Here is a 25864-nt window from a genome sequence, read left to right as displayed (position 1 = left end):
GAGTCTCTAACACGACCTTCCGCCGCTGCGGGAGGCCGAGAACGTTCTACACGGCCGCAGCGGCCACGCCCACGTCCCGCCTTTTTTGCCGTGGGCGGGGACAGAACCTGCCAATCAGAAGTTCCCAAAGCACGCAAATAAGCCTCCGCCCCCAGGGGAAAGGCGTTTCCTTAGACTTGCAGCTTCCTTCGCAGACGCCGCCACACTGTTTTGTCTTCCTTCCAGTACAGCGCTCAAGTCCGTTAGCTAGGCCGGAAGTGGAGACCCGAGCGCCCCGCTGGCGGAGCCGGAAGTGCGCTAGCGAGGCGCATACTGGCCGGAAGCCGAGCCCCGGACACGCCCACCTGCCAGTGGCGTCGGAGGTGTACCTCAGACAGCTTTGCTCTTTGACGGCGTCGCCGAGGAGGCGGACGGACCACCGTGGGGTCAAGGCGGAGGCCGAGGGCCGAGTCGGCATGGCGGAGGGCGGGAGCCCCGAAGGGCGGGCCGGCCCGAGGGCCGCAGGTAACGTGAGCGGCGTGGGGTGGTGGGGAGCGGGGGCTGCGTCTCCGGGTCAGTCAGAATGGCCCTCTGGCGTCCAGGGCCCGTGTCCTCCGTCCCCGTCGGCCAGGTCTGCGGCGCCGCACCCGGGGTCAGTTAGTGGACGTTAGGCTTCGTGGGGCCCAGGGCGCGACCCCCGCTCTTGGCCTCCCGTGGCCAGCCCTCTCGCGGGTTTTTTTTCTTTCCAGAGTTGGTCTTGTAACTGCCACCCTGTTAGCCGATCCTAGTCGATGACCACAGCCATGACACGGAGTACGGATCCTCTTCCAGGTCTGAGCACACTGGTCAGGAAAGGTCCTCAGAGGTCGGCCCGCTGTAGGGCAGGCTCCTTTTCCTCATCCCGTCCTGCCAGTCAGCGTATCGTAACCACTGGACACCCCCGCCCCCCTTGACTACCATGCTGTCCCCAGAGAGCCTGCCAGTGACACAGCGCTTACAGCGGCGCTTGACCCACCTACCTGCAGAGAAAGACTGACTCTCGCCACCTGCCCCAGCATCTCCACTTTGCCCTACTGCCACTGTGAAACCGAGAAGTCCCAGGAGAGGAACTTCCTGGTGCGAAGTCCCACATGGGGTCTTTCTGAGACTGCCACGCCTGTGGTAGGGACCTTGCTGTGCCCCTCCCTGGTTTTGGAGCGGCGCTTGTTTTGTTCAGGGAACTCTTTTAGGTATCAAAATCTCAGAAGGCCACACAAATGACAGAGTCTTGTCCTTTCTCCCTCCATTAAGTCAACAGGCTATATTTATTTATTTATTCATTTATTCATTTACTGTTGGCTTGGCGTGGTGACCTGAAAAGTCTAGACAAAGCCTCTGCCACCAAGAACTTTGGTTGGCTTTGACTTTGATCTCAGGGACAGACAAGATAACCGAGTGGACTGCCCTGTCATGCAGGAGTGTCGTGGGAGACACTCATGGGGTGGGTAAAAGACAGATATTCCTGGGGTCTGGTGAGATGGCTCAGAGGTTACGAGCATTGCCTGCTCTTCCAAAGGTCCTGAGTTCAATTCCCGCCAACCACATGGTGGCTCACAACCATCTGTAATGAGGTCTGGTGCCCTCTTCTGGGCCGCAGACACACACACAGACAGAATATTGTATAATAAATAAGTATTTTTTTTAAAAAAATATTCCTTAGTGTGGAGAAGGGTCCTGTAAAAGAAACTGGTTTCGGCCTTTCAGTACCTGTTTCGTTAGTGTGTCCAGCTTGGGGTTGGGGGGGCTTGAGTGCTTGGGGTTGGGGGGCTGGGCTTGAGTGCTGTCTCCAGGGTGGTTGTGTTGTCACTGGAGTGGAAGATCAGAAAAACACAAACATGAAGTGGCCTTCGACTCAAGAATTGGGGGAATTTCTGAAGGTGTCCTGGTCCCTGGGCTGGTAGCCTTGAAGAGAGATGAGCAAAGGGAGTTCCAAAGACCTGATCAAGTCCTCTGGTGCCCACTTTCTTGACACATCTGAATCTTCCCCAACTTTGGCTTTGGACTTGTATATCCATCGGTAACTGCAGTGTACTTGCAGTGGAGGGCAATGATCAGAGGAGGACCTGGATGGAACCTTAAAGAGCAGTTGCTGGGCTTGATGCCCACCTGTTGATCCGCTGCACATCAGGTTGTGGGATCCAAAGGAGCCACGTAGGTGTTTGTGAACCTGTGTTGCCATTAGCCTTTTTGTCTTCCCCGTTCAGTGGACTTTCAGATCCTGGAGGGCAAGGATGCCCACCTACTCATCAGCACGCTGTCCCTTTAGGAATCTTGTATTCGGTAGGAACTGTAAGGGCATTCTGTTTGAATATGAAAACAACATCTAGAAAAAGCCTGCTTGTGAAGGGCTATGCTTTAGAATGACGCCTGGTCACATGCTAGGACATCATCACAGGGTGGGAGACTTGTATCGCAGCAGTTAGAATTTGTGCTGTTTTTATAACATCTTTTTTTTTTTTTTTTGGTTTTTCGAGACAGGGTTTCTTCTGTAGCTTTTGGAGACTGTCCCGAACTAGCTCTTGTAGCCCAGGTTGGCCTCGAACTCACAGAGATCCGCCTGCCTCTGCCTCCCGAGTGCTGGGATTAAAGGCGTGCGCCACCACCGCCCGGCTATAACATCTTTTGATGCAAGTTTTTATTAAAAAAATCATTCTCCTGGAGTTAAGTTTGGACTTTGATGTGAGCAGCAATGCAGATGTTTCCAAGCAGGTGATTAATTGTACAAATACTCTCCATTGACTACATTTCTCTCTCTGCTTTTGATGCCTGGTTTTGTGTTGCTATTGTTTTGTTTTGTTTTTGTTCAGTTTGGTGAGAGTTTTGTTATCTAGTATGGTAGAGTTTTTTTTTTTTTTCACCCCATTATTTTGTTTGTTTTTTGTTTTTTAAGATAGGGTTTCTTTGGCTGTCCTGGAACTAACTCTGTAGACCAGGCTGGCCTTGAACTCGCAGAGATCCACCTGCTTCTGCCTTCCAAATACTAGGATTAAAAGGAGTGTGCCACCATGGCCCAGCCCATTATTCTTACTAAGAAACAATTCTCCCTTATGTATATCTACAAATAAATTTTGGAATATTTTTGTCATATCCAGTATCAAATTTCTGAAGAGACTGGCTACATTTCATTTATGGGTAACCTTGAGAATTCTTTTATATTGAATCTTCTCATTCTAGCACATGATGTGTATGGTTTTTCTATTTAGTCCTCTTTATTTTTTGTTATATAGGCTGTACTTGTATTTATGCATTTATTTTTTAGTTTTTTACTTAGTTATAATTTTTCTATTTCTCTTTGTGCATGTGTGTGCACATGTATATGTGGAGGTCAGAGGTCAACATTTAGTGTTATCCACCTTATTTCTGAAACAAGGTTTTTCACTGCATATAGAGTTTGCAGATTTGGATTTAGCCAGCTCAGAGATCCACAGCCCTAGGGAGCCTCCTGTTTCTGCCTCTCCTACCCCTGGTAGTACTATAGGCGTGTGCAACTGGTCTTGGCTTTTTATATGAGTGTTGGGGATCTGATCTTAAGGGCTTGTGTTTGCATGGCAAGTACTACTAATTGAGACATCTTGAAGTGTAATTTTTATACAAAATGTTACATTTGAGACTTTTCCTATTATTTTAATTGCTACAACAAAATACCTGAGACAGGATAACTATAAAGAAAAGTGATTTATTTAGTTCAGTCTTAGAGGCTGAATTTCACTGTGCAGGTTCTGATGTAGGCACCTCAAGGCAGACATCAGTGGAGGAACTGTGATCTCCTGGCTAACCAGGAAGCCAGAGTCTAGGTGGGGCAGGTCTCATGTTCTTATAATTACCCTCTGATAAGACCTCTCCAGGATCCCAGGAGAAATTCTGCAGACCTGCAGGAAGACACTTTCCCACTGGCCCTGTGGCCACATGTGATGCCACACTAGTTAAGGTCTTTGTTGTCTCTCAGCACTACCAAACTGGGCAGGCCTCTAACGCACGGACCTCTGTGGATGCAGTAGTATTCTGCTGTGGTTTTTCTTCTCTAGACACCTTTGTTGTTGTTTCTCAGAGCAGCATGGTAGGAAACTCACCTACCTTCTGTATAGCAACTGTTGTTTGGTCCTTGGCTTTTAGTAACCAGCTATTGTTGTAGTAAAGGATATGGCTGCCATTCTCCTTTCAGATGCCCCAATTTAGAGATGTTCTTACATACTTGGGATAAATTAATTACATGCTAGAATTTTTGGCGTAATATTTCCAATTTTAATTTGGCAGTACTTTATGTAGGATCTTCTATGCTATAAAGTCCTGTTGGCTCATTGTTCCGTTGTTCTCCAGTCTATCACATGGACTAGGACTTTTTTTTTTCTTTTTAGAAAAAGAACTTTATCAGGCTTGGTGTCAGGGATGGTTAGTTTGATAAGGGAAACCCTATAGGTTTTCTGGGAATTTGAAAGTTCCTGTGTGGCTGGGCAGGAAGGAGCCTCTGCAGAAGGTGTCCTATTTGGTTGTCTTTGCTAACGGTTTCCCACACTGATAGGAGCCCCTCTCTTCATGCAGGTCCTAATCTGAAGGAGTGGCTGAGAGAACAGTTCTGTGACCATCCACTAGAGCACTGTGAAGATACAAGGCTCCATGATGCAGCCTATGTAGGGGACCTCCAAACCCTCAGGAATCTACTGCAAGAGGAGAGCTATCGGAGGTGAGCATCCCTGCTGGGGCTGGCAGCAGGTATTGGCCTGTGGGTCTTCAGGAGACTGAAATTTGTGGTTTGGATTGCCAATTAAGACTGATGCTGCAGGATTGCCTTTTGATTTTAGTGGAGGGACAAAAGGAAGAATTATTGGTGGCTGGGTACTGTGGGCAGGTGTCCCTGGGTTCAAGTTTGGTTCTGTGATTGACCTTTGTGTTTTCTGGTAACTTGTCCTATCTAGGCATTAGTTTCCTCAGTGTTTTTCTTGAAGGCAATGTTAGAGATGTCAGTAGTGGCCTTGCCCCTTCAAGTCCCCTATGGCTCTTTAAAATACAAAAAAAATTGTTTTATTTTATTTAAAACAGGACCTCACTATGTATCCTTGGCTGGATCAGAATTTATTATGTATACCATGCTGGCTTCAAATTCACAGAGATCAGCCTGCCTCTGTCCTCTAAGTGCTAGGATTAAAGAAAGATGTGTACCAACCACTATGCCTGACTATTTTATTCAATTTAATTATGTGTGTATGGGGGACGGGTGGGTATGTGCATGTCAATACAGGTGGCCACAGAGTCCTGAAGAGGGAGGTCATCCTTTGAAATTAGGTGATGTGAGCCACCTGATGTGGGTGCTGGGAATTGAACTCAGATCCTCTGAGAGTGTCACATGCCCTTAACCATTGAGCCATCTCTTCATCCTTTCTCCTATGGCTCTTTAGCTAGAGTAGTTCTTTTTCTACAACTACTTTATTGCCATTCCTTTGATGTTCTCGTTTTCACTTCTCAGGTCTGTAGTGATCAGCCATAGGCCAGCTGACTTCCCACTATAGGGATGTGGTGGTTGCCTTCTCCTTTGTTTTCTTTTCCTGGCCTCCTGATTACAAAATCCTTCCAGTTACTGAGTCCTGGATCTTCTTTTAAAGCTGAGAATCTTGCCCTGTCTCCCTGTGCACGATGCTAGGAGAGCACCCATCATTTTCTCTGAGGGCTCCTTGAGTACTTTGTGTGAATGATATTGAATACAACTGAAACTGGACTTCATACTTCTGTGTTTCTACTTTGCCTGGAGGAGTGGACGCAGTGGATTGGTGGAAGTCTCTGTGGGAGACCTACACTACTGCCTTTGTGTAGACAATTCCCAAGTAAAGGATTCCTAACCAGCCAGGAGTGTGTTCCTTTCTTATTCTTCTAATTCTTAGCGTTATTTCATAGAGCACATGTCAGTATTTAAAAACCAAAACACAGGGCTGGAGAGATGACTTAGCAGTGAAGAACACTTGTTGCTCTCACAGAGGACCCAGTTTCAATTCCCAGCACTCACATGAGACATCCTCTTCTGACTTCTGTAGGCACCAAGCATGCATGTGGCACAAAAACATATGTACAGGCAAAACATTCATATGTGAAATAAAATGAATAAACCTAATAAAAACCAAGCACAAAATTTAAATTTATTTAATGTGGCTCAAGCCCCTGAAAGACTTAAGCATACAGATAGAGCAGTAGAATGAAAGAGTTCAGTGAAGTTCCCATTGTGCTCCCCCTCCCTCTCCCTGTCCCCTCTTCTCTCCTTGTCTTCTTCTCTCTCTTCCCCTTTTCTCCCCTTTCCCCTATTTCTTCCTTCCCATTTGGCCCTTGTGTAGCTTTATAGCCTAGGCTGGTTTTCAACTTCTGACCCTTCTACCTCTGCCTCCCCCTCCTGAGTTCTAGATTATTGGCCCATGCCACCACACTGGCTCCTTTTTTCTTAAACTCAGGGTTCATGAATGTCCTTTTTCTTTAACATTTTCTTTTGCTGTCCATGTCTCTGGTGGTGAGTTCTGGAGGGTTCCTGGACTTTATTGGCCCGTATCAGCCTATATATGACTGGAGGTGGAACACCAGGACTGGTTTAGAGAGACACTGCCTATGCTATGGGATGGTCCTTAGTTTCTGCTTCAGTGTGGAAGCTGAGGTTAAATACACCTTGGTTGCTGACCTGGAGGGTCAGTGGACAGCATAGATACTTTTCTGGTGGTTATACTGTCTGAGAGCTGTGTCTGGACAGTTGGCTGCCACTGCTGGCCAAGAATGCTGCCCCCATAATCTTAATGATCTCCTAGACTCTCAGTTATTCTGGGTCAGGGTAGGAGGAGATAGATTACTACTATTGATTGTCTTTATCTGGAGAGGATTCCAGCATTGGACCTTTATAGGTGGTCACCAGTAAGAGGGTGTGCATGGCCCTGCCTTTCCTGCCCTGTGTTCCTGATGGATCTATATTACTTTTGTAGAGGAATAGGCATTGAAATGTAGGTTAGGTATCTAAGAACTAGAAATCTCAGTTTTAGTGCTGATTATTTTGCTGAAGCCCCTAGTTTCCTTGTCACTGGACCCTGAATGCCTATTTTCTCTGTTTAAGTTCAGCAGGGTAATTGTGAAAGCATTTCAGGACACAGAACACAAAGGGCTGGAAATGTAGCTCAGGGGTAGAATGTTTGCATAATATGTACAAGATCCTGGGTTTGATGCTCAACACCGTGAGAAAGAAAACAGAACACAGGTGAAGGTATTCTAAAACTGGGGGTTGGCATTGACTACCTAAATAGCTGTCTTTCTTGGGAGCCTCTGCCAGTGTGAGAAGAGGGAGAACCACTCATTTGCCTGGGGTGACTCTCATAAGCTCCCTGTGTTCCCCATATAGCCGCATCAATGAAAAGTCTGTCTGGTGCTGTGGCTGGCTTCCCTGTACACCATTGAGAATCGCAGCCACTGCAGGCCATGGGAACTGTGTGGACTTCCTCATACGCAAAGGAGCCGAGGTGGACCTAGTGGATGTCAAGGGGCAGACTGCCCTGTATGTGGCTGTAGTGAATGGGCACCTGGAGAGCACTGAGATCCTTTTAGAAGCTGGTGCTGACCCCAATGGCAGCCGGCACCACCGCAGCACTCCTGTCTACCATGCCTCTCGCGTGGGTAGGGATGACATCCTGAAGGCTCTTATCAGGTCAGTACTACCAGGTCTGTAGCCTTTCCCGTTTCTGTACTTGGTTTTTTTCTACTTTAAAAGTGTGCTTGTTAGAGGACTTGGAAGGACTGCTTCATTAGTGCCCTTCATTGCTTTCTCACCCACTGATGCTTTATGCTTACTATTAATTTTCTTAACTTTTTGAGTTGTGTGCTTATTTAGTTTTAACAATGTAAACTTTCTTTTATTTCTTTATTATGTATCCAGTGTTCTGCCTGCATGTATCCTTGCAGGCCAGAAGAGGGCACCAAATCTCATTGCAGATGGTTGTGAGGAGATGTGGTTGCTGGGAATTGAACTCAGGACCTTTGGAAGAGCAGGCAAAGAGCTCTTAACCACTGAGCCATCTCTCCAGCCCAACAATGTAAATTTTCAATGAAATTTACCTTCATTTATAGCTTTGGCCATATCCTCTAAAGTTCCTTATTCTTGTTTGTTTGTTTATTTATTTATCTATTTATTTATATATTTATTTAATTTTACATGCCAGTCCCAAGTCTCCCTCCCTCCTCTTCTCCCACTTCTCCCACCTTACCCCCACACCACCCCCCATCTGCTTCTCAGAGAAGGGTAAGGTCTTCCTGGGATGTCAACTAAGGCTATTCCATCACCTTGTTGAGACAGGGCCAACTTGTGCCCCACCCCCAATGCCTAGGCTAGCAAGGTATCTCTTCTAGAGAATGGGCCCCCACAAAGCCAGTTTATGCATTAGAGTTAGATCCTTATTCTTGAAATATTAAAAAAAATTTCGTGTATGTGTGTACCGTGTGTGTGTGTGTGTGTGTGTGTGTGTGTGTGTGTGTGTGTGTATGTGTGGGTACCAGAAGGGGGTATCAGATTCCCTGGAGTTGTTACAGGTATTTGTGAGCCATATGGTGTGGGCTGGGAACTGAACTCTGATCCTCTGCAAGTGCAGCAAATGCTTAACTGGTGAGTCATCTCTCCAGTCCCCAAAGCTCATTTTTTAAAAATAGCTGTAGTTGAGGTTGATTTCTTCTTTGTTCTTAGAGTTTTGGAAGAGGATTCTGTAATAACAGTGAAGTTTTTCATTATTGATGCCCCTCACACACATTGTTGTGAGTGCTTGCATGGTGTGTTAATCTAAGTTCTCTTCTTCAGGAGCCCCATTTTTCCTTTGCCATCAAAGCAGCCAAAATTTAGAGAAATGTGTAAGTCTGTAATTACTGTTGTGACTTTTGTCAGTTGCCTCTGCATTTCAATTAGGTTTTGAGCTGAGTGTTGTGATTTAATTATATTGCTACTACATTTCCTTTTGTTTGAACCAGCTTTTGTTCTCCCTTTTCATACTTTCAGTAGCATCTTTCCACCCTAGATGTCTTGTTCATCCCTTAATGTGGAGGCCGTTAGTTCTAGGGTGGGCTAGTATAGCTTAGGTAGCTAGCTTGCTCTTAATGAGAGTGTAGTGTCATCATAGAACCTTCATCCAGTAACTGACTGAAGCAGATGCAGAGATGCACAGCTAAGCACTGGGCCGAACACCTGGAGTCCAGTCATAGACAGGGAGGAGCGATATTATGAGCAAAGGGACCAAGACTGATGGGAATATCCACAGAAGCAGCTGACCCAAGCAAGTGTGAGCTCACTGACTCCAGACTGACAGGTGGGAAACCAGCATAAGGCAAACTAGGCTATCTGAATGTGTGGCTTGGGCAGTTTATGGGGCCACTAGCAGTAGAACAGGATTTATCCCTAATGCATAAAATGGCTCTTTGGAGCCCATTCCCTATGGAGGGACACCTTGCTCAGCCTAGATACGGGGGGGGGGGGGGGGGGTGAGGCTTGGTCCTGCCTCTGGTGATGTGACAGACTTTGTTGACTGTCCATGGGAGGCCTCACTCTCTCTGAGGAGTGGATGGGGGGTGGGGTGGGGAGAAGGTGGGGGAGTTGGAGGATGGGAAGGAGAGGGAACTGAGATTGGTTATGTAAAATAAGATTGATTTTTAAAAAGTGAGTTGGAAGCTTTTTCTGTGATTAGGATTTTACAGTTTATTACTGTTACGTTTAAGTTTTAAAAATTTGGATTGAAGATTTAGTTTAAGTGCCTTTAGCATCAAATATAAAACTTATATAAATAAATATAGCCCCCCCCCCAAAAAAAAAATGAGCCGGTAAAAGTTCCCTTGTAGAAGAGTGCCAGCAGTGGTTTCTCAACTAGGTTCTGAAAGTATATTCTTCCAAAAGGCTTATATACTAATCAGCTACAGATTAAAGATAAATGATTGAGGAAGTTTTAAATTAGAGAGTGATAAAGTTTGGGCTTCAAAGAAACTCATTTCGACATTTCTAGCATGGTGATCTAAACTACCTTGAATTCATGCTTTTGCATCTTAGAGAATTCAAGGAATTAATGTGGAAATGTGTTTTTTTAATTTTTTTGTTTTGTTTTTGCTTTTTGAGACAGGATTTCTCTGTATAACAGCCTTGGCTGTCCTGGAACTCACTCTGTAGACCAGACTGGCCTCAAACTCACACAGATCTGCCTGCCTCTGCATTAAAGGTGTGCACCACCACTGCCTGGCTATATTTTTGAATTTTTTATATTTGTGTGTTTGTGTGTGTACATACTCATGTTCTTGCACATTCCACAGTATGCCTGTGGAGGTCAGGGGATAACTTGTGGGAGCTGGTTTTCTCTTTCCACTATATGGGTTCCAGGGATGGAACTCAAATCATCAGGCTTGGCAGGAAGATCCTTTGCCCACTGAGCCATTCATTTGCCCCTATGGAAATGTTTTTGAGTAGGATCAGTTAATGAAATTTCATTTTAGTTTAGAAATCCCTGTGGCCATTTCAGATGATATATCTGGTTTCCTCTGTGGAATACAGGGCACTACTCTGGCAAGCAAGCATATTAACATATATTATTTTATTTAAAATTTCCCTATAGCCAGGCGGTGGTGGGTGCACGCCTTTAATCCCAGCACTCGGGAGGCAGAGGCAGGCGGATCTCTGTGAGTTCGAGACCAGCCTGGTCTACAAGAGCTAGTTCCAGGACAGGCTCCAAAGCCACAGAGAAACCCTGTCTCGAAAAACCAAAAAAAAAATAAAATAAAATAAAATAAAATTTCCCTATATTCTAAACTTTATGATGATTGACTTTTAGAAAATTGAAGCTTGCTGGGTGTAGTGATGAACACTTTTAATATCAGCACTGGGGAGGTAGAGGCAGGTAGAGCTCTATGAGTTTGAGGCCAGCCTGGTCTATATATCAAGTTCTAGATCACTCGGGTACATGATGAGACCTTGTCTAAAAACAAGCAAGCAAGCAAGCAAACAAACAGTCCAAATAACAAAGATGAAAATTGAAATGGTACTGGTAAGTTACTAAATGGGTAATATCATCAAAATAAAACCCAAACCTGCCTGCCTGTCTGTATCACTTTTCCTGTAGGCATGCCTTTCATCTTTCATTATTGCAATTTTCTGGCTCTCTGTAAGGTACTTCCCTTGGTTGTTGGTAAATACCCTTGCTCTACATTGCTGATATTTTAGGATAGAAGGTAAGAAATGATGTTTCTGTGTGTTCAAGGTTATATTGACTTGTTCAGCTGTTTGGGTGTGTAGAGATAATAAAAGCAATAGAGAAATTTAGAAAATATTTAGGATTAAAATGAACTGGATCCTATTCAATATATTTTTATGAGTTTCAAAAGCTGTCTTTTCCTATAACTCAATAGGTACCAGATTGTCACACTGTCACCCAAAGATTGTAAACAATCTAGAAGGCATGTCTCCAACAAGGAAGGAAGGACTGTGTGAGACATAGATTTCCTTTTGCTAGTTGAAAAGTGACGTGAGTGAAGTGAACAGTTTTCTGCTTGTATTCTCCTTTCACTCCTAGAGAGTCTCAGAGCACAAGTAAAGCTTTATTTGTAGAGGAAAGGAGCCAATAAAGGATATTTGCCTTGTGTGTCCCCAGGCCTGGGCTGCCCCAAAGAAGCACTTTTGATTCCAGTTCCTTTAGACACCTGAAGTGCTAGAGAGAGATTGTGAAGCAGGACTTCTGGCTGAGACTGTCATCCAGGCAGGGAAAATGGTATTATCCCATCTTTTCTGGACCCTGAGTATCAGGTCCCCACAAGTTGAGTTCCTATGTATTGTCATTTCCTGTTTCAAGTGAAATACTCAGGTGATGACACAGTTTGTGAGACGCCCCAGAGCTATCTGGGGCCAGAGAGGGCTTAAGTATACAGGTGACAGGTGACTGAGGAGACAGATGGGTGACTGGTTTGCCACTTTAGAAGATCCTATTGGGCAGGAATCTTGCAGAAGTAAGTCCTGCTGTCATTGATCCTGTTTCTCCTGCCTTTCATTTTGATCCTTAGGTGATAGTGGTGTCTGCCAGGTTTTTCATTGTAAAGATGCTCTTCCCTTTGTAATTAGTATTTTGTGGGGAGTCATTTTGCAACCATATATATGCCTTGCATTTCATCTCAAATTTTTATTTATGTTAGTGTAGATATACGGTTTCTTGTCCAGTGGAGTTACAATACATCATTGTTACTTTGATGATCACATTGTTACTAGTGGCTTAGGCCAGCTTTGTGTGCTTTTGATATGTCCTTACTGCTTGGTGAGCACTTCCTTACTTTCTCACATAACAGGATAGTCTAAGCTCATTGTAGACTTTCCTGAGTCAGTCCTGGAATAAATCCTACAGAGTCTAGTCTACTTTCAGTGAAGAATCTGCAGAAACAAAGATCTAAGCTGGGCAGAGAAGCATATATCTGTTATATAATTATTTGAAAGTTTGCCACCAGTTTGTACAACATAATAAAACCCTGTCTCAAAAAAAAAAAAAAAAAAAAAGAAACCAAGACCTGCAATGAAGTACTTTTAGGAGTGTGTTCTACTCTGGAAGCATTGCTGTTCCTTACCTGGCGCTGAGGGTATGTGTCCATATTACTTTCTGTTCCCATCTGTAGTTAATCTGCATCTCTTCCTGCCTCCTGCCTCCCCTCATTCCTCCTTGCCCCATTTGGGCTCCACTGCTTGATGGAGGAGAGTCATCTGTCTATGTGTTACTTTTATTGGTTAATAAAGAAACTGCCTTGGCCCTTTGATAGGACAGAAAATTAGGTAGGCGGAGTAAACAACAGAATGCTGGGAAGAAGGCAGTGAGGCAGCCGCCTCAGGCAGACACCACGATTCTTCGACCCAAGACGGATGTAGCTCATGGTGCTACACAGATTACGAAATATGGGTTAAAGCAAGATATAAGAATTAGCCAAGCTTCTTCTTCTGGAAAACACCAAATGGCGGATGATGCCGGTGCAGCGGGGGGTGGGGGGTGGGGGGGTGGGGTGGGGGGGTGGAAAGAATTAGCCAATAAGAGGCTGAAACTAATGGGCCAAGCAGTGTTTAAAAGAATACAATTTGTGTGTTGTTATTTAGGGGCATAAGCTAGCCAGGCGGCCGGGAGCTGGGTGGCGGAATGCATCCCACTGCTCCTTCTACAACTGCCTTATACCAAGCCCCTGTCCTTAGCAGGTACCTTGCTTGCAGTGCAGCCCACTGCTCCTTCTACAACTGCCTTATGCCAAGCCTCTGTCCTTAGCAGGTACCTTGCTTGCCTTGTTAGGACTCTGCCCCCTGAGCCATGCTACCCTCCCTGTTGTAGCTGGCTGACCCCTTGTTAGAGTAAAAGAGATAGATAGTTTGCACTTGCCCACAGGCAACTATTATGCCGTATATTTGGGGGTTTGTGGAGCATGCCAAGGGCAGGCAAAAAAAAAACAAAAAACTGGCTGTGGGTCCTTCATCACCTATACCTAGTGAGATATCTTCATAACATCTAGATTGTCCATGGGATTCAGGAAGTGGTCAGCTCTAGGAAATTGCTTTCTTATTGCTGTGCACCTACCTTCTGGGCAGGGCTGCATGATGCTACCCTGCTGGGAAGCCATGCTTCCTGTGTAGGTCCTCAGGTCCTTGAAATTGAATCTGATGCTGGGATTATCCCCACTAATCCCTTCTAGACTGTCTGAAAAGAAGACTCATCATATTGGGGAGCATAACGTGGTTGACCAGTTATGGATGTACTTGGGTTTGTTGGTTCCTTTTTGTTCTCACATTTTAGTGGTTGCTCCACCATATAAAGTGTTTGCATGGTTCCAACTGTAATCTACACAAGGTATATTGGAAAAGGTCTAACTTCTAACCTTGTCTCATTGTCCTGATCTCTCCTTCCCCGCTAGGCAAACATTTACAAAGGTCTATGATTTGTCCTTCACTTTTATAAATGAGTAAATGTATATGTGTGGCTGAGTATTCCATATTTACACATGGCAAACCTGTAAGATCAGTATAAACTTCACACTTTCTTATCTCACCTTTCTCACACATCCATGTGCTCTGGAGGACATTCCAGAGCTGTATCGAGCAATATTCCTCCTTCCTTTCATAGCTTCCCTGTTCTGCTTTCTAGGGATAAACCAGCCAGTCCCTGTTGGTAGTTTCCTGGCTCAGCTGTTAGGAACAATTCATTAGTGCTCTAATGACTTGCCTTGTGCACACATCATCTTAGTTTTGCAAATGTGTTTTGGGAACAAGTCCCAAGAAGTGTGGCAGATGGGTTCAAGGGTAAGTGCATGTGTAATTTTGATAGAAGTACCAAATGTGTCTCCTTAGGGATTGTTCCAAAGAGTGATAGTTCTGTTTCTATTAAAGCACAGTCAGTAAACATTGGACTTGCCCATCCTACAGACACAAAGTAGAACCTTAGGGTACTTTTCAATCTAACAAAATTTTGTTTATCTTGTGTGTGTATGTGTGCGAATGTGCACTTCATGGTATGGGGCATGCATGGGTGTGGCAGTCAGAGGACAACTCACAGCTGTTGGTTCTCTCTGTCCAGTGTCTTGGTACCAGGGGTTGAATTCAGGCCATCAGTCTTGACAACAAGGTTCTTTACCTACTGAGCCATTTCACCAGCCCTAGGTGGTAAATTTGACCTAAATCTTTCCAGTTTCCATATGGTTTTATAGTTTATTTGTAAATTCTGGTCTGTTTGGAATTTATCTTGGTGTGCACTGTGATTAATGGACTTAACTCTCTCTTTTCCTATATGGATTTCCAATTGTCCTGGGAAAAAAAGTATTAAAAAGTTTAAGACCAGGACTTGTAACATGTGGGCTTGCTTGTTGGGGTTTCTGTCCTGCCCAGTTCCCACAGCCAGCAAGGTCCCAAAGAAAATCACACAGAGGTCTCCATAAGTTATAAACTGATTGACCCATTAGCTCAGGCTCTGTACTAGCTCTTATAACTTATATTAATCCATTATTCTTATCATTGTTAGCCACATGGTTCGGTACTTTTCTCATCAGGGTAGGTCACATCCTGCTTCTTCAGTGGTCTGGGCAGGACTGTAGCTTCAGTTCCAGGGGGTCCAACACCCTCATATACATGTAGGCAAAACACCAATGTACATAAAATAAAAACAAATCATTAAAAACATTTTTAAAAAGTTCAAGACTACCCTTCACTCTTAAGATATTTACTGTATATACTTAATTTTTGCTTGCAGTTGGGTCTGTTGTAAGATGTTTTATGAGTTTACATGGGTCTGCTGACTCATCCACATGCTTGTGTTATAGTTTTATAGATCTTTATATTAAGCCCTTCTTATGGTGGCGCTATCTCTTCTATGTGGTTGCTTTGCTTTTGACCTTGTTTGATCTTCCAGATGAACTTTAGAACCAATGTATTAGTTCCAGGGGTACTATTTATTTGTAGTTAGCTTCAGTAGTTCAGGAACAGTGCTTTCATTCATAAAATCAACTTAGGGAAAATTTGTGAGATTCTGAGCCTCTTTTAGTGTTTGATGTGTCTATTTCTTAGATCTGTTATTATAACTCTGATTTATTATGTTTATGTTTATATAGATCATTTAAAAATTATTTTGTTGTCATAATGGCTACTGCTTTTCTACTTAATCCTTAAGCTGGGCTTTTGTTTGTGTGTATATATATGTGTGTGTGTGTGTATATGTATATATATGTATGTATATATGAAGGCTGTCATTTCAGTCTGTTATGTTAGTGAATTATCTTATTGCTTGTTGTTTATTCATTTCTTGTAGACCTTTTTAGATTTTGTAATCCTTTCCTCTGAGCATAGAAAAATGGTTCATTTCTTCCTTTCCAGCCTTGTTTATCTGATCGCCTTTGCCAGTTACACTCCTCATGCTTTCAGCATCGGCGGCACAGAGGCCACCATGTGGAAGGTCTGTGCTGTGTTTCCCTGTAGCAAGGGGCGCCCTGGTACTTCCTGTGAAATAAGATGATGATTTCTGGCTTCAGAAAATATATTTTATCACTTTAAGGAAATGGCTATCACTTTCTGTTTCATAGAATATTTTAAAACATGCATAACTCTTGGATTTTGCCTTTTTGCATTATTAGTGTTAATCAGTATTTTTCCTTGAGATCCATTAATACAATATATTCTGTTAATGGAATTTCTAATATTGGAGTTAATTTTTAATTTTTAAGGTAATCCCATGAGTTTTTGGTACACTGCTTTCTAAATATATATTTGGATTTTCTTTGTTATTATAATTTTTTGCTTATTGTAGATTTTAAAATTGAGTTGGGTTATTGTATTAGTTTTATAATGAATTTGAAAGTTTTTTTTCTCTTACCTCTGAAATTGTATAGTCTTGGAATTATTTTATTTTGGAAAATCTGAAATACTTCCCTTTGGAATGTGCGTGAATGGATTCCATGTTTTTACTTGTTGTTTTCTCTTGCTGGAAGTACTGATACTTCGTCATCCCTTGATACAACAGTAGAGTTTCTGCATGTAGTCTTGGCACTTAGACAACTTAAAATACAACACTACTATAGGTGCTGTACTGTTGTAATCTATTGTCTACATAGTAAGGACAGGAAAGTGACTGTACATGTTCATTATTGGCCGAGTTGTCCCCTAAATATTTCTGAACAGTGGTTAGTTGAGTCTTTGGATATGGTACCTGCAAGTAGACTGTGTGTGACCTGTGGAGTCTCCAGAGGCTTCCTGTGTGACCGTCGGATGCCTTGCTAGACAGGCTCTGTGGTCTGAGTTTGACTTATAACTTATTTCTCTCTTCCTGTAGGTATGGGGCGGATGTTGATGTCAACCCTCACCTGACTCCTGATACCCAGACCCTTTTCACCAGGCGGCTTACCTCCTTGGTGGTCTGTCCTCTATACATCAGTGCTGCCTACCATAACCTTCAGTGTTTCAGGCTCCTTCTGAAGGCTGGAGCAAATCCTGACTTCAATTGCAATGGTCCTGTCAACACACAGAAATTCTACAGGGGCTCCCCTGGGTGTGTTATGGATGCTGTCCTGCGCCATGGTTGTGAGGCTGCCTTCGTGAGCCTGCTGGTAGACTTTGGAGCCAACCTGAACCTGGTGAAGTGGGAATCACTGGGCCCAGAGGCAACAGGCAGAAGGAAGATGGACCCTGAGGCCTTGCAGGTCTTTAAAGAGGCCAGAAGTAAGTAGCCTGAGCTCAGCACTGTCTTGTGATCTGGAGTTGACTGAACCAGAGCACTGATTCCTCTTTCAGAGGGCCTGATTCCCAGATGCTTACAGCTGTCTATAACTCTAGTTCTAGGAGACCCTCCTCTGGCTTTTGCAGGCACTTCATGCATATGGTGCCCAGACATACAGGCATGCAAAGCACCCATACACATGAAAATAAATAAATCTTAAATAACAAAATAACAACTCCCCCCCCGCAAGTAATTCCAGTTAAGCACTTAATTAAAGCCTTCAGTTAGGACCAGTAGTTCTCCAGAATGGCCGTTCAGAGAGAGAGAGAGAGAGAGAGGCAGAGAGAGAGGAGAGAGTGTAGGCTAGAGGACAGCCTTGGGTATTTTCCCTCAGGCTAGCAGAATCGCAGGGATCTGCTCTTCCTCACTGCCCAGTGTTGGGATGACCAAATGCACACTACTCTTGGTTTCTCTGAGAGGGTGAGTCCCGGTTCTTTCATGGCAAGCTCTTTACCGACTGACCTCTCTCCCCAGCTCCAGATGGTTATTTTGCCATTCCCAAACACCTAAAGCTGATGCCAGAAATCTATAAAAGTAGATTTATGCTTTCAACGTTCTTAGAATTATGTTCTCTACTCTTGCTCTGCTTTTTGACCTCATTCTTAGCTAATGGTTTCTTTTTCACATTTTTTCTTTTTTACTTCTTTTTTTTTCTTAGTTTGTTATTTTCTTTTTTTTCTTAACTTGTTTCTTAGATCATTGTACCAAGTGAGGGGTTTTATCATGTCATTTTCTTTAAAAATATTTTTAGTATATTTATTTATGTATGTGCGAGGGAATCATGCACATGCCATAGTTTGCGTGTAGAGGTCAGAGGAAAGCTTACAGAAGTCCTTTCTTCCTGCCACATGGGTCCTTTGGGTTGAACTCAGGTAATTAAGCGTGGCGTTCTTACCCTCTGAGCCATCCTGTTGACCCATCATGGTGTTCTCATTCATGGGTCATTTGTTTTATTCTTATTCATCTTTGCTTTCTCTGCCCTTCTTATATCTGACTTTCTCTTCACATGTATTTTATTGAACAGTTATAAGCTCATTTTTTAGAGATCCTCTTTTTTTTTTTTTTTAAGTTCCCTTCAAATAGCCTTAGATTGAGTTCTGTGATAATCCAGTTTTTGTTAAAATAAGATCTGGAGTTTGTTTGTATAGAAGAAGTTTGCCAAGGAATTAATAAGTCAGTGGCAAGAGAGTTTGAAATTTACCTGTGCTTGGGTTTGCTGTCAGTGCTCTCTGGAATTCAGAAATTGTTCTATGTGTCTATCTTAATTCTTAATTCCTGCCTGGTGCCCTCTCCGCCTCACTCCTGCCATCCCCTCCGAGGACATCAGAATTGATAATCTTATCTTCAGTCTCTTGTAGGAAGAATAATAAAAACCCAGTGGCAGATATTGGAGTTCAAGCTGAAGATCAGAAAAGCAAAGCAGCCAGCCACTGGCTCTTATCTCTACATCAGACCGAAACAGGAGAGATCCTGTCTTCATGAATCCTCAGTCTGAAGACTGAGCTTGAAACCTGTCTCCCCCTGTTTTATAATCCTCTCTTGTGCTGGGATTAAAGGCGTGCACCACCACCACCCGGCCTCTATGGCTAACTTGTGTGTCTGCTGGGATTAAAGGTGTGTGCCATCACTGCTGGCCTGTATGACTGACTAGTGTGGCTGCTTTGCCCTCTGATCTTCAGACAAGCTTTATTTATTAAAACATAAATAATAGGCTCCTGTAGTCTCGTATTTCCCAAAGAACATTAATACCAGTGTATTTCTGTTGTCTATATCCAAGCCAGTTCATGGAAACATTCTTGTTTAGCCTTCCTCCAAGTTGCTGGCTGATGGCAAGGTGGGAAACAGGCTGATAGAAAGAAGCTGCTTGCATTCACAACATTTTCTTGTTGCGTTTTCTTCCTGAAGTAGGGCCTTGGCTGTTTCTTTTTGATTTGGGGCAGGACTGAATTCAAGTACTGAATTCAAGTACTACAAACTTGGTGTCCCCAGGCCTCCTTGCTCCTGCTGGGACAGAGCAAGAGTGTGGGTCATTTGCTCTCATCTGTGGGGTCTCCCGTGGGCAGCCTTTTTTTAGGGCACTGAGGATTGCAGGAGGTGCTGCCATCAGATGCACACATGCCTAGTTAGATAGAAGCAGATAGAAGGCCTTCCTTGCCTCCGGGGCCTCTTTGGCTCTGAGATTAGGAATGCTGTGTTAGTGCAGTTGTGCCCACTATAGTCAGCTTTGGCCTTTTAGAACCAGGATGGAATAAATCTTTTCCCTTCACACTCTCCAGGTGTTCCCAGGACCTTGCTGAGTTTGTGCCGTGTGGCTGTGAGAAGAGCTCTTGGCAAATATCGACTGCATCTGGTTCCCTCGCTGCCGCTGCCAGACCCTATAAAGAAATTTCTGCTTTATGAGTAGAGTTCAGATGCAGCGTTGACTGCAGTGAGGAAGCCAATCATCTGCAGTGAAAGTTGACTCTTACATCCTGTGAACCATGTCCTGCGCTGCCAACTTGTTCCCTGACTGTCAGTGAAGAAGAAACAGCCATGTTCTCTTGAATTGTGATTCTGTCTCAGGTGCTTGGGCCATTGAACACTCCTTGAGTCACTGTCAACTGCGAGGGGCATACAAACTTAATTTTGTTCTTCTTCAATATCTGTTCTGGGTTTTTACTGTTACATATTAATGAAATGGGTTGTGAAATGTGTGCAGTATGGGTTGAACCTGCAAGCCTCGTGGTAGCCCCAGTGGGGAGAGCTTGTATTTTCCAAAGCTATGCTTCTATTTATATTCTTGCTTTGCAATTAATTATTCTTTTAAGGCTTAATATCCAAACAAGAAGAGAGTTTTGATAAGAAAACATGTAGGAAACAGACACACAGTTCTTGCACTTGCTGGTCTGTTTTCCTGCCCGGGTTTGTCTATATGTGCTGTTAGGTGCGCATCCCTTCTTACTGCTGCAGCATTCTCTCTTGGAAGTGTCTTCATTCCAAGATGGTTTCTTGGCTGCATACACTGCCTGCTGTCTCAGTGCATGGAGGTCCCAGCACAGTGTCCACAGTGCAGCACCTGTCCTGGCAAAGGTTTTCTGATGGATGTCTCACCCTGGGGATCTTCAGACAATGATTACCTTTAGGAGGCCCACCTAGAACTAGCCAGGAAGTGACTGCCCACATTCAGACCAGGGACCATCCCAATAGCACTCACTGCCACTTCTCACAGGATAAGATGACACTGGGGTGCTCTATAGAGACCCTCCCATACAGAAAATGGGAACTGTATGGGCTACCTGGGTGGTTGGTTCCAGGCTAAGCAGTTCCAGCTGCTTGGTGCCCACCAGAGGCTGTGTCTCCCTCTTTCCAGTTCAGTGCCTTTGTGGGCACTCCTAGAGATCTTTCCCTGTCTTGCCCAGGGTTGTTGGTGAGAGAGATGAGCTCAGTCCAGGTGTGAGGGTCATGGGCAGTTGGGTCAGGAACTACGCATAGCCTTGATCATCCTCAGGTTGCTCCTTTTTGGTGAAATTGCATTTTGTCATTTTGAAACCTCTTAGGACTATTGTGTGGATCTGTGGTGATTGTAGACTTGAGAATGTTTAGGGGCAAGCAGATGTTAGATCTGTTAAAATTTTTGACCATGAAAGAAAACTAACTTGTAATGATACTTTACTGTTGAACCGTCGTGTGGTTTAGTGACCATCTGTGGATGGAGTTCCAAACCTTACCCCAGTGTCTCAGAATGGCCCTGTGCAGCAGCACCAAGCTGGCCAAAATGCACTACATGGAATTCTAGTGGGCCTTGCCCCAGCCCTGGCCAGTGAGTACTGTGTCTGGGGTGGGAATGAGCTGGGCCAGAGCCTGTTCCTCCCCAACCTCCCCCAGCTGTTCTGTAGGGGGGCCAGGCCACAGCACTTTATGGGGACATGAGTAGTGTCCCCTGTGCTTATTATTTTAGAATCTCAGCACTGTGAGGTTCTGCTGCTTGTTCAAAACTTGGAGCTGGCAAACCTGAATGCAAAACAGCATTGGTGCTGGCTGAGGACACTCCTTGTCTCAGTAGCTCTGGAAGTTCTGCATTTTGTTGCTCTCAAGGATGAGGTACAGGTAGGAAAGAGCAACGCTATTGTGAGCACCCCAGGTTCATGAGAGGCACCATGGGAAGCTGATGTGGCCTTGGTAAGGACTGCTGTTTATTTGATAGACTTCTGAAAGCTCTGGGTGTCTCCTTAGTGTAGAAATGTGGTAGGCCTGGTGACACTACTGCCTTCTGGCTGAGCTGGCCCTAGCAGAGGAGCTCAGTGGCCCAGAGAGAAGGAGCCTGAAGCTGTCCCTGCTCATCCAAGGGGGGGGGGTCTGTGTGATTGTTGCTATTCCTGGGGCAGCCACTTGATTTAAACAGAGGTTTATGCCTTGAGTCTTGGCCAGGCAGGCTGGAGTTTAGCCAGTGCTGATGCCTCAGAATTTATCTTTGTGTGTGCTTTTAGACATATTTCCAGAAACCTACCAATGTCATACATTTTGTAGCTATTGTACTTGCAATGTTTGTCACTTTATTTATTTGCTTGTTTATTTATTCATCCACTTATTTATTTGTTTGTTTATTTATTTATTTATACTCTTCTTCCCTGATTGTTTTGTTTTGACATTAGGTAAATTTAGGCAAAAATACTTTTTAAGTAGGTAATTAGCAATTTTCAAATGTTGGCCATTTCTGTTACTAGGCTTAAGGATCATCAGTTTGAAAGTTTTCCCTCTATTCTTTCGTGCATGATCTAAAATTTTTGTTGTTTGTTTGTTTTGAGACAGGGTTTCTCTGTGAAACGGTCTTGGCTGTCCTGGAACTCGCTCTGTAGATCAGGCTGGCCTCGAACTCACTGAGATCCACCTGCCTCTGCCTCCTAAGTGCTGGGATTAAAGGCATGTGCTACCACTGCCTGGCTTCTCATATGATTTTTTTTTTAAGATAAAAATTTCCCGAAAAGAAAAGTACTGTATATGGGCCTGAGCAGAGATAAGCATGCCTGACCTGTTTCAGCCAATTCCTGGAGCTGTGGAGGCTCTACTGCAGGCAGGAGGACCTTTGTGCTGTGCCTTTCAGTGGACGCCAGTGACGTCCTGTGAGAGCTGACACAGGCAGGCCCTTTGGGAGTGGTCTCTGTCCCATGGTCTTAATGGAAGTGCACTTGATGGTGGTAGCAATGTTGAGAGCTGGAGCTGTAGCTTGTGACAAGCTGTACTGACCTTGTGCTCTGGTAGCACAGTGGGATCATTGCAGCCCACAGTACAGCATCTACAGAGAGCTGTGCAGTAGGAAGGAGAAGGGCAGTGTGTAATGCTTGAGGAAATCCAATTTCCTCAGCTGACTGACTTGTCTTATTCGGCCGACATGTCCTTCCTGGCAGATACTAGAATGTTGGCTTGGAAGTGATGCTGCAGTCTATGTCTTTGCATTTAAAACACTCTTGGTTGCAGTTCACAGATTTTTTTTTCAAGTTTACTTGTTGCTGATATCCTGGCACAGTCCGGTTATAGTGGATGTTACAAACTAATGAGACATTTTGGATTTTTAATAGCCTGAATGGTGGTGAAAGGCTTCGCAGCTTTCCCATGCCTGGGGTCCAAGAGTATTCTCTAGGGTCACTGCGCATGGCCTAAGAAGTCTAGACATGGACCTCTACCACCCCAAATTCACAAGGCCACCCCCAGGGAGGATTGTTTGTCCCCCACTCAGGCCTTGGGAACCAGTGGCACCAAGGGTGCTGGTGATGGCACCAGTGGTGGTCCGCATGTCCTTTTGTCTCCTTACTGTCTGCCCTCTAGGCACTGCCCTGCAGGGGTCTAATGGCTTCCATCAGTACAGAGCAATTTCTGGAAGCCGTCTCTTTGACTTGGGAGCTCCTTCCTTATCCTTCTTATGTTCCCCTCTCCTTCTCATGCTCCCTCGGCATGAAGTAAGTAGTAGGTCCATGTGCTTAAATATTAGGGATTTGCGGTCATTCCAAGAAAGCCCCACAGATGGGGACATACAGGTCTGAAGTGGACAGTGATTTGTGGAGTATTTGCTCTACATAACCTGACAAAAGATGATGAAGTGAGAAGGATATAGGGACCTTCTGGAGCCTCCACATGTGTCGGACACGGAGTTCTTTTCAATCAGTCCTGGGGATTGAACCCTGGTCCTGTGCATATGAGGCAAGTACTCTACCACTGAGCTGTGTGTTCAGCCTCTTTGTTTTGTAAATCTGACTGGAGATTGGCATTTATGAACATGGCTTTCTTGCACATGCAGTGTGACTGTTTGCTCCTGATGGCTAACCAGCCCTGCTCTCCCTGTAGTGTCTGCACAGCTCCCACTGCTTCTGTTGGTGTTGGGCGTGTGTATCATGCACTAGAGTCTGTGTGCTTGTGTTGGAGACATGCTCACTACAACCCCCTCTTTGCTATTTGGGGATTAGTGTGTGCTTGTTTGCAGTGGTCAGGACAGATTGTTTTTTGCCCTTGTGCCTAGTTAAGAGCTTTCAAAAGTACAATAACATTTTTGATACATTGTTATATAAAAAAATGCTTTTTGCCCTCTGATTTCCCTCCAAAATGCCTTAATTTTGTGGCCTGTATCTCACTGGGTAGAAGCTTCCTTCATGTGCAGTCTTTTATTTACATTCATTCATTCACTCATCCATTGTGCGTGATGTGTATGCTTGTGTGTACATGCATTCCCATGTAAGCTATGGTGTGGGTATGGAGATCAAAGGACAGCTTAAGGGAGTTAGTTCTCTCCTTCTACCGTTTGGCTCCAGGGATTGACTCAGATAGCTGTATGGTGGAAAGTGCCTTTATCCTCTGAGCCATTTTATCAGTCCCCATGTGCAGCTGTGTGCACAGAGAAAGTAGAAGGGACTGGCTCCTGCAGAGTTTCCTCTGACTGGAGAGAAGGCTTTACTGCGGGAGTTTACAGCTGTTGAGAATTCTGGGGCTGCAGGGTGGAACCCATAGTGTTGCCCAGAATTTAATTACCTAACAGCCTGTTTCTCCTAGTGGCTCGAGTTCCTGGATTGAAGAGAGTTGCATCTCACAGCTTTCTAGCCAGTGACATTCTGTGCTGTGGGGAGGAGGAGAACACTGCCATTTTCTGTCCAATGGTATTTGTGATTTATTTTGCCAGTTTGAAGGTAGTGATGTGGCAACTTTGGATAAGCTGGAGGGAATGAACTGAATAAAGGTATTTCTTCATCTTGAGTGTGTGGCTGTCTAGTGCCCTCTGTGTCTTCCCTTTCAGGGGTTTTCTCCATTCCTTAACACCTGTTGTAATACTGAAAGGAAGGAAGGTGTCTCCCAGCATCTCTCTGCCATCCTTCAGCCATTTGTGTGGCAGAGGCTGCCTGCCCATGGACGGATGGATGCATCGTCCATCCATCTTCATCTTCCATGTGGAACTCTTTTATGAGACAGGGTCTCATATAGCCAAGGATTACCTTGGTTTCCCGATCTGGTGGGATCACAGGTGTGCACCATTGTGCCTGCCTCATAATGGTACTTTTTAAAAATATTTATTTATTTATTATGTATACAATATTCTGTCTGTGTGTATGCCTGCAGGCCAGAAGAGGGCACAGACCCCATTACAGATGGTTGTGAGCTACCATGTGGTTGCTGGGAATTGAACTCAGGACCTTCGGAAGAGCAGACAATGCTCTTAACCGCTGAGCCATCTCTCCAGCCCCAAGGGTACTGTTTCGGTTGGAGGCTGGACACTTCGGTTCACTCCAGTGAGAGCTGCATAAGTCAGCCACCTGTATGATTCAGTGTGACTGTTTGCCATTGCTCCTTCCTAATCCCTCTGACATGGTAGAGTCTGTCAAGAGAATGGATGAATAACTCAGAAAAACCTGAGAACAAAACGCTGCAAGAGAAACAAGGGAACATAGAGAGCCTGAACTCTTGGAGGTCTGGAACTGACATCTGGTGCCTCCGACGTATTTGAGGGAAGCGGTGAAACAGGAGGACTGGCCACCGGCTTTCTAAGAAGCAAGTAGCTCCTGCCTACCACACACTAAGTGACTGAACCCCTTCAGCCCAGGGAGACAACTTTGAGCCTTCAGCCTGCAAGACTTTCTGCTCCATAGTAGTCTTCACCAGAGGACTCCAGGTGAGAGTCCTGAGGACCAGGCTTCCCTTTCCAGATCAGCAGGGAAAGCTCGTGCTAATGTCAGGAAGAGCACTGGGATTTCAGACTGGGAAACCGTTGGAGCCAGTAAACAGTGGCTTTAAGTGCCATGAGCCAGCAGCATTGGGATTCCCTCATGGTGCTTTACTTGACTTTTTAAAAAAAATTCATGTGCATTCATGTTTTTCCTGCATATATGCATGTCTGTGAAACTGGGGCCACAGAAAGCTGTGAGCTGCCATGTCAGTGCTAGGAATTGAACCCAGGTCCTCTGGAAGAGCAGCCAGTGCTCTCAGCTGCTGAGCCATCTCTCCAGCACCCCGGTAGCACTTTAGAAATGACAGTGGGACTTCTGCTTCAAATTTCTGAAGAGAAATTATTTCCAGATCAATTAAAAGTCACTCTGAAAGACTTATGAACTCTTAAAGTTTAGTAAATTACTCGAAGGTATACTTCA

General features: G+C 44.6%; 1 protein-coding gene across 1 annotated transcript; it reads left to right on the top strand.

Moving 5' to 3' along the window:
* Window positions 1–220: 220 nt before the first annotated feature.
* On the top strand, window positions 221–24479 carry Asb1 (ankyrin repeat and SOCS box containing 1). The gene is made up of 5 exons (XM_038340251.1): window positions 221–504; window positions 4558–4699; window positions 7376–7678; window positions 16818–17203; window positions 19538–24479. Exons 1-5 carry the CDS (start codon window positions 456–458, stop codon window positions 19663–19665), a joined length of 1008 nt encoding a protein of 335 aa, XP_038196179.1. The 5' UTR covers window positions 221–455; the 3' UTR covers window positions 19666–24479.
* The last annotated feature ends 1385 nt before the right edge of the window (window positions 24480–25864 follow it).

The sequence above is a fragment of the Arvicola amphibius genome, chromosome 8 (assembly GCF_903992535.2).
Source record: "Arvicola amphibius chromosome 8, mArvAmp1.2, whole genome shotgun sequence".
NCBI lineage: Eukaryota > Metazoa > Chordata > Mammalia > Rodentia > Cricetidae > Arvicola > Arvicola amphibius.
The sequence above is the reverse complement of the archived record's forward strand: the minus strand, read 5'-3'. Positions and strand labels throughout refer to the sequence as shown.

What these genes read in the sequence shown, in the direction of transcription:
- Asb1 (XM_038340251.1), top strand. Translation starts at nt 456, where the DNA reads ATGGCGGAGGGCGGGAGCCCCGAAGGGCGGGCCGGCCCGAGGGCCGCA. An exon ending in ATCCTGAAGGCTCTTATCAG is followed by an intron (nt 7,679 to 16,817) that starts GTCAGTACTACC and finishes CTCTTCCTGTAG; the next exon opens with GTATGGGGCGGATGTTGATG. An exon ending in GGTCTTTAAAGAGGCCAGAA is followed by an intron (nt 17,204 to 19,537) that starts GTAAGTAGCCTG and finishes CACACTCTCCAG; the next exon opens with GTGTTCCCAGGACCTTGCTG.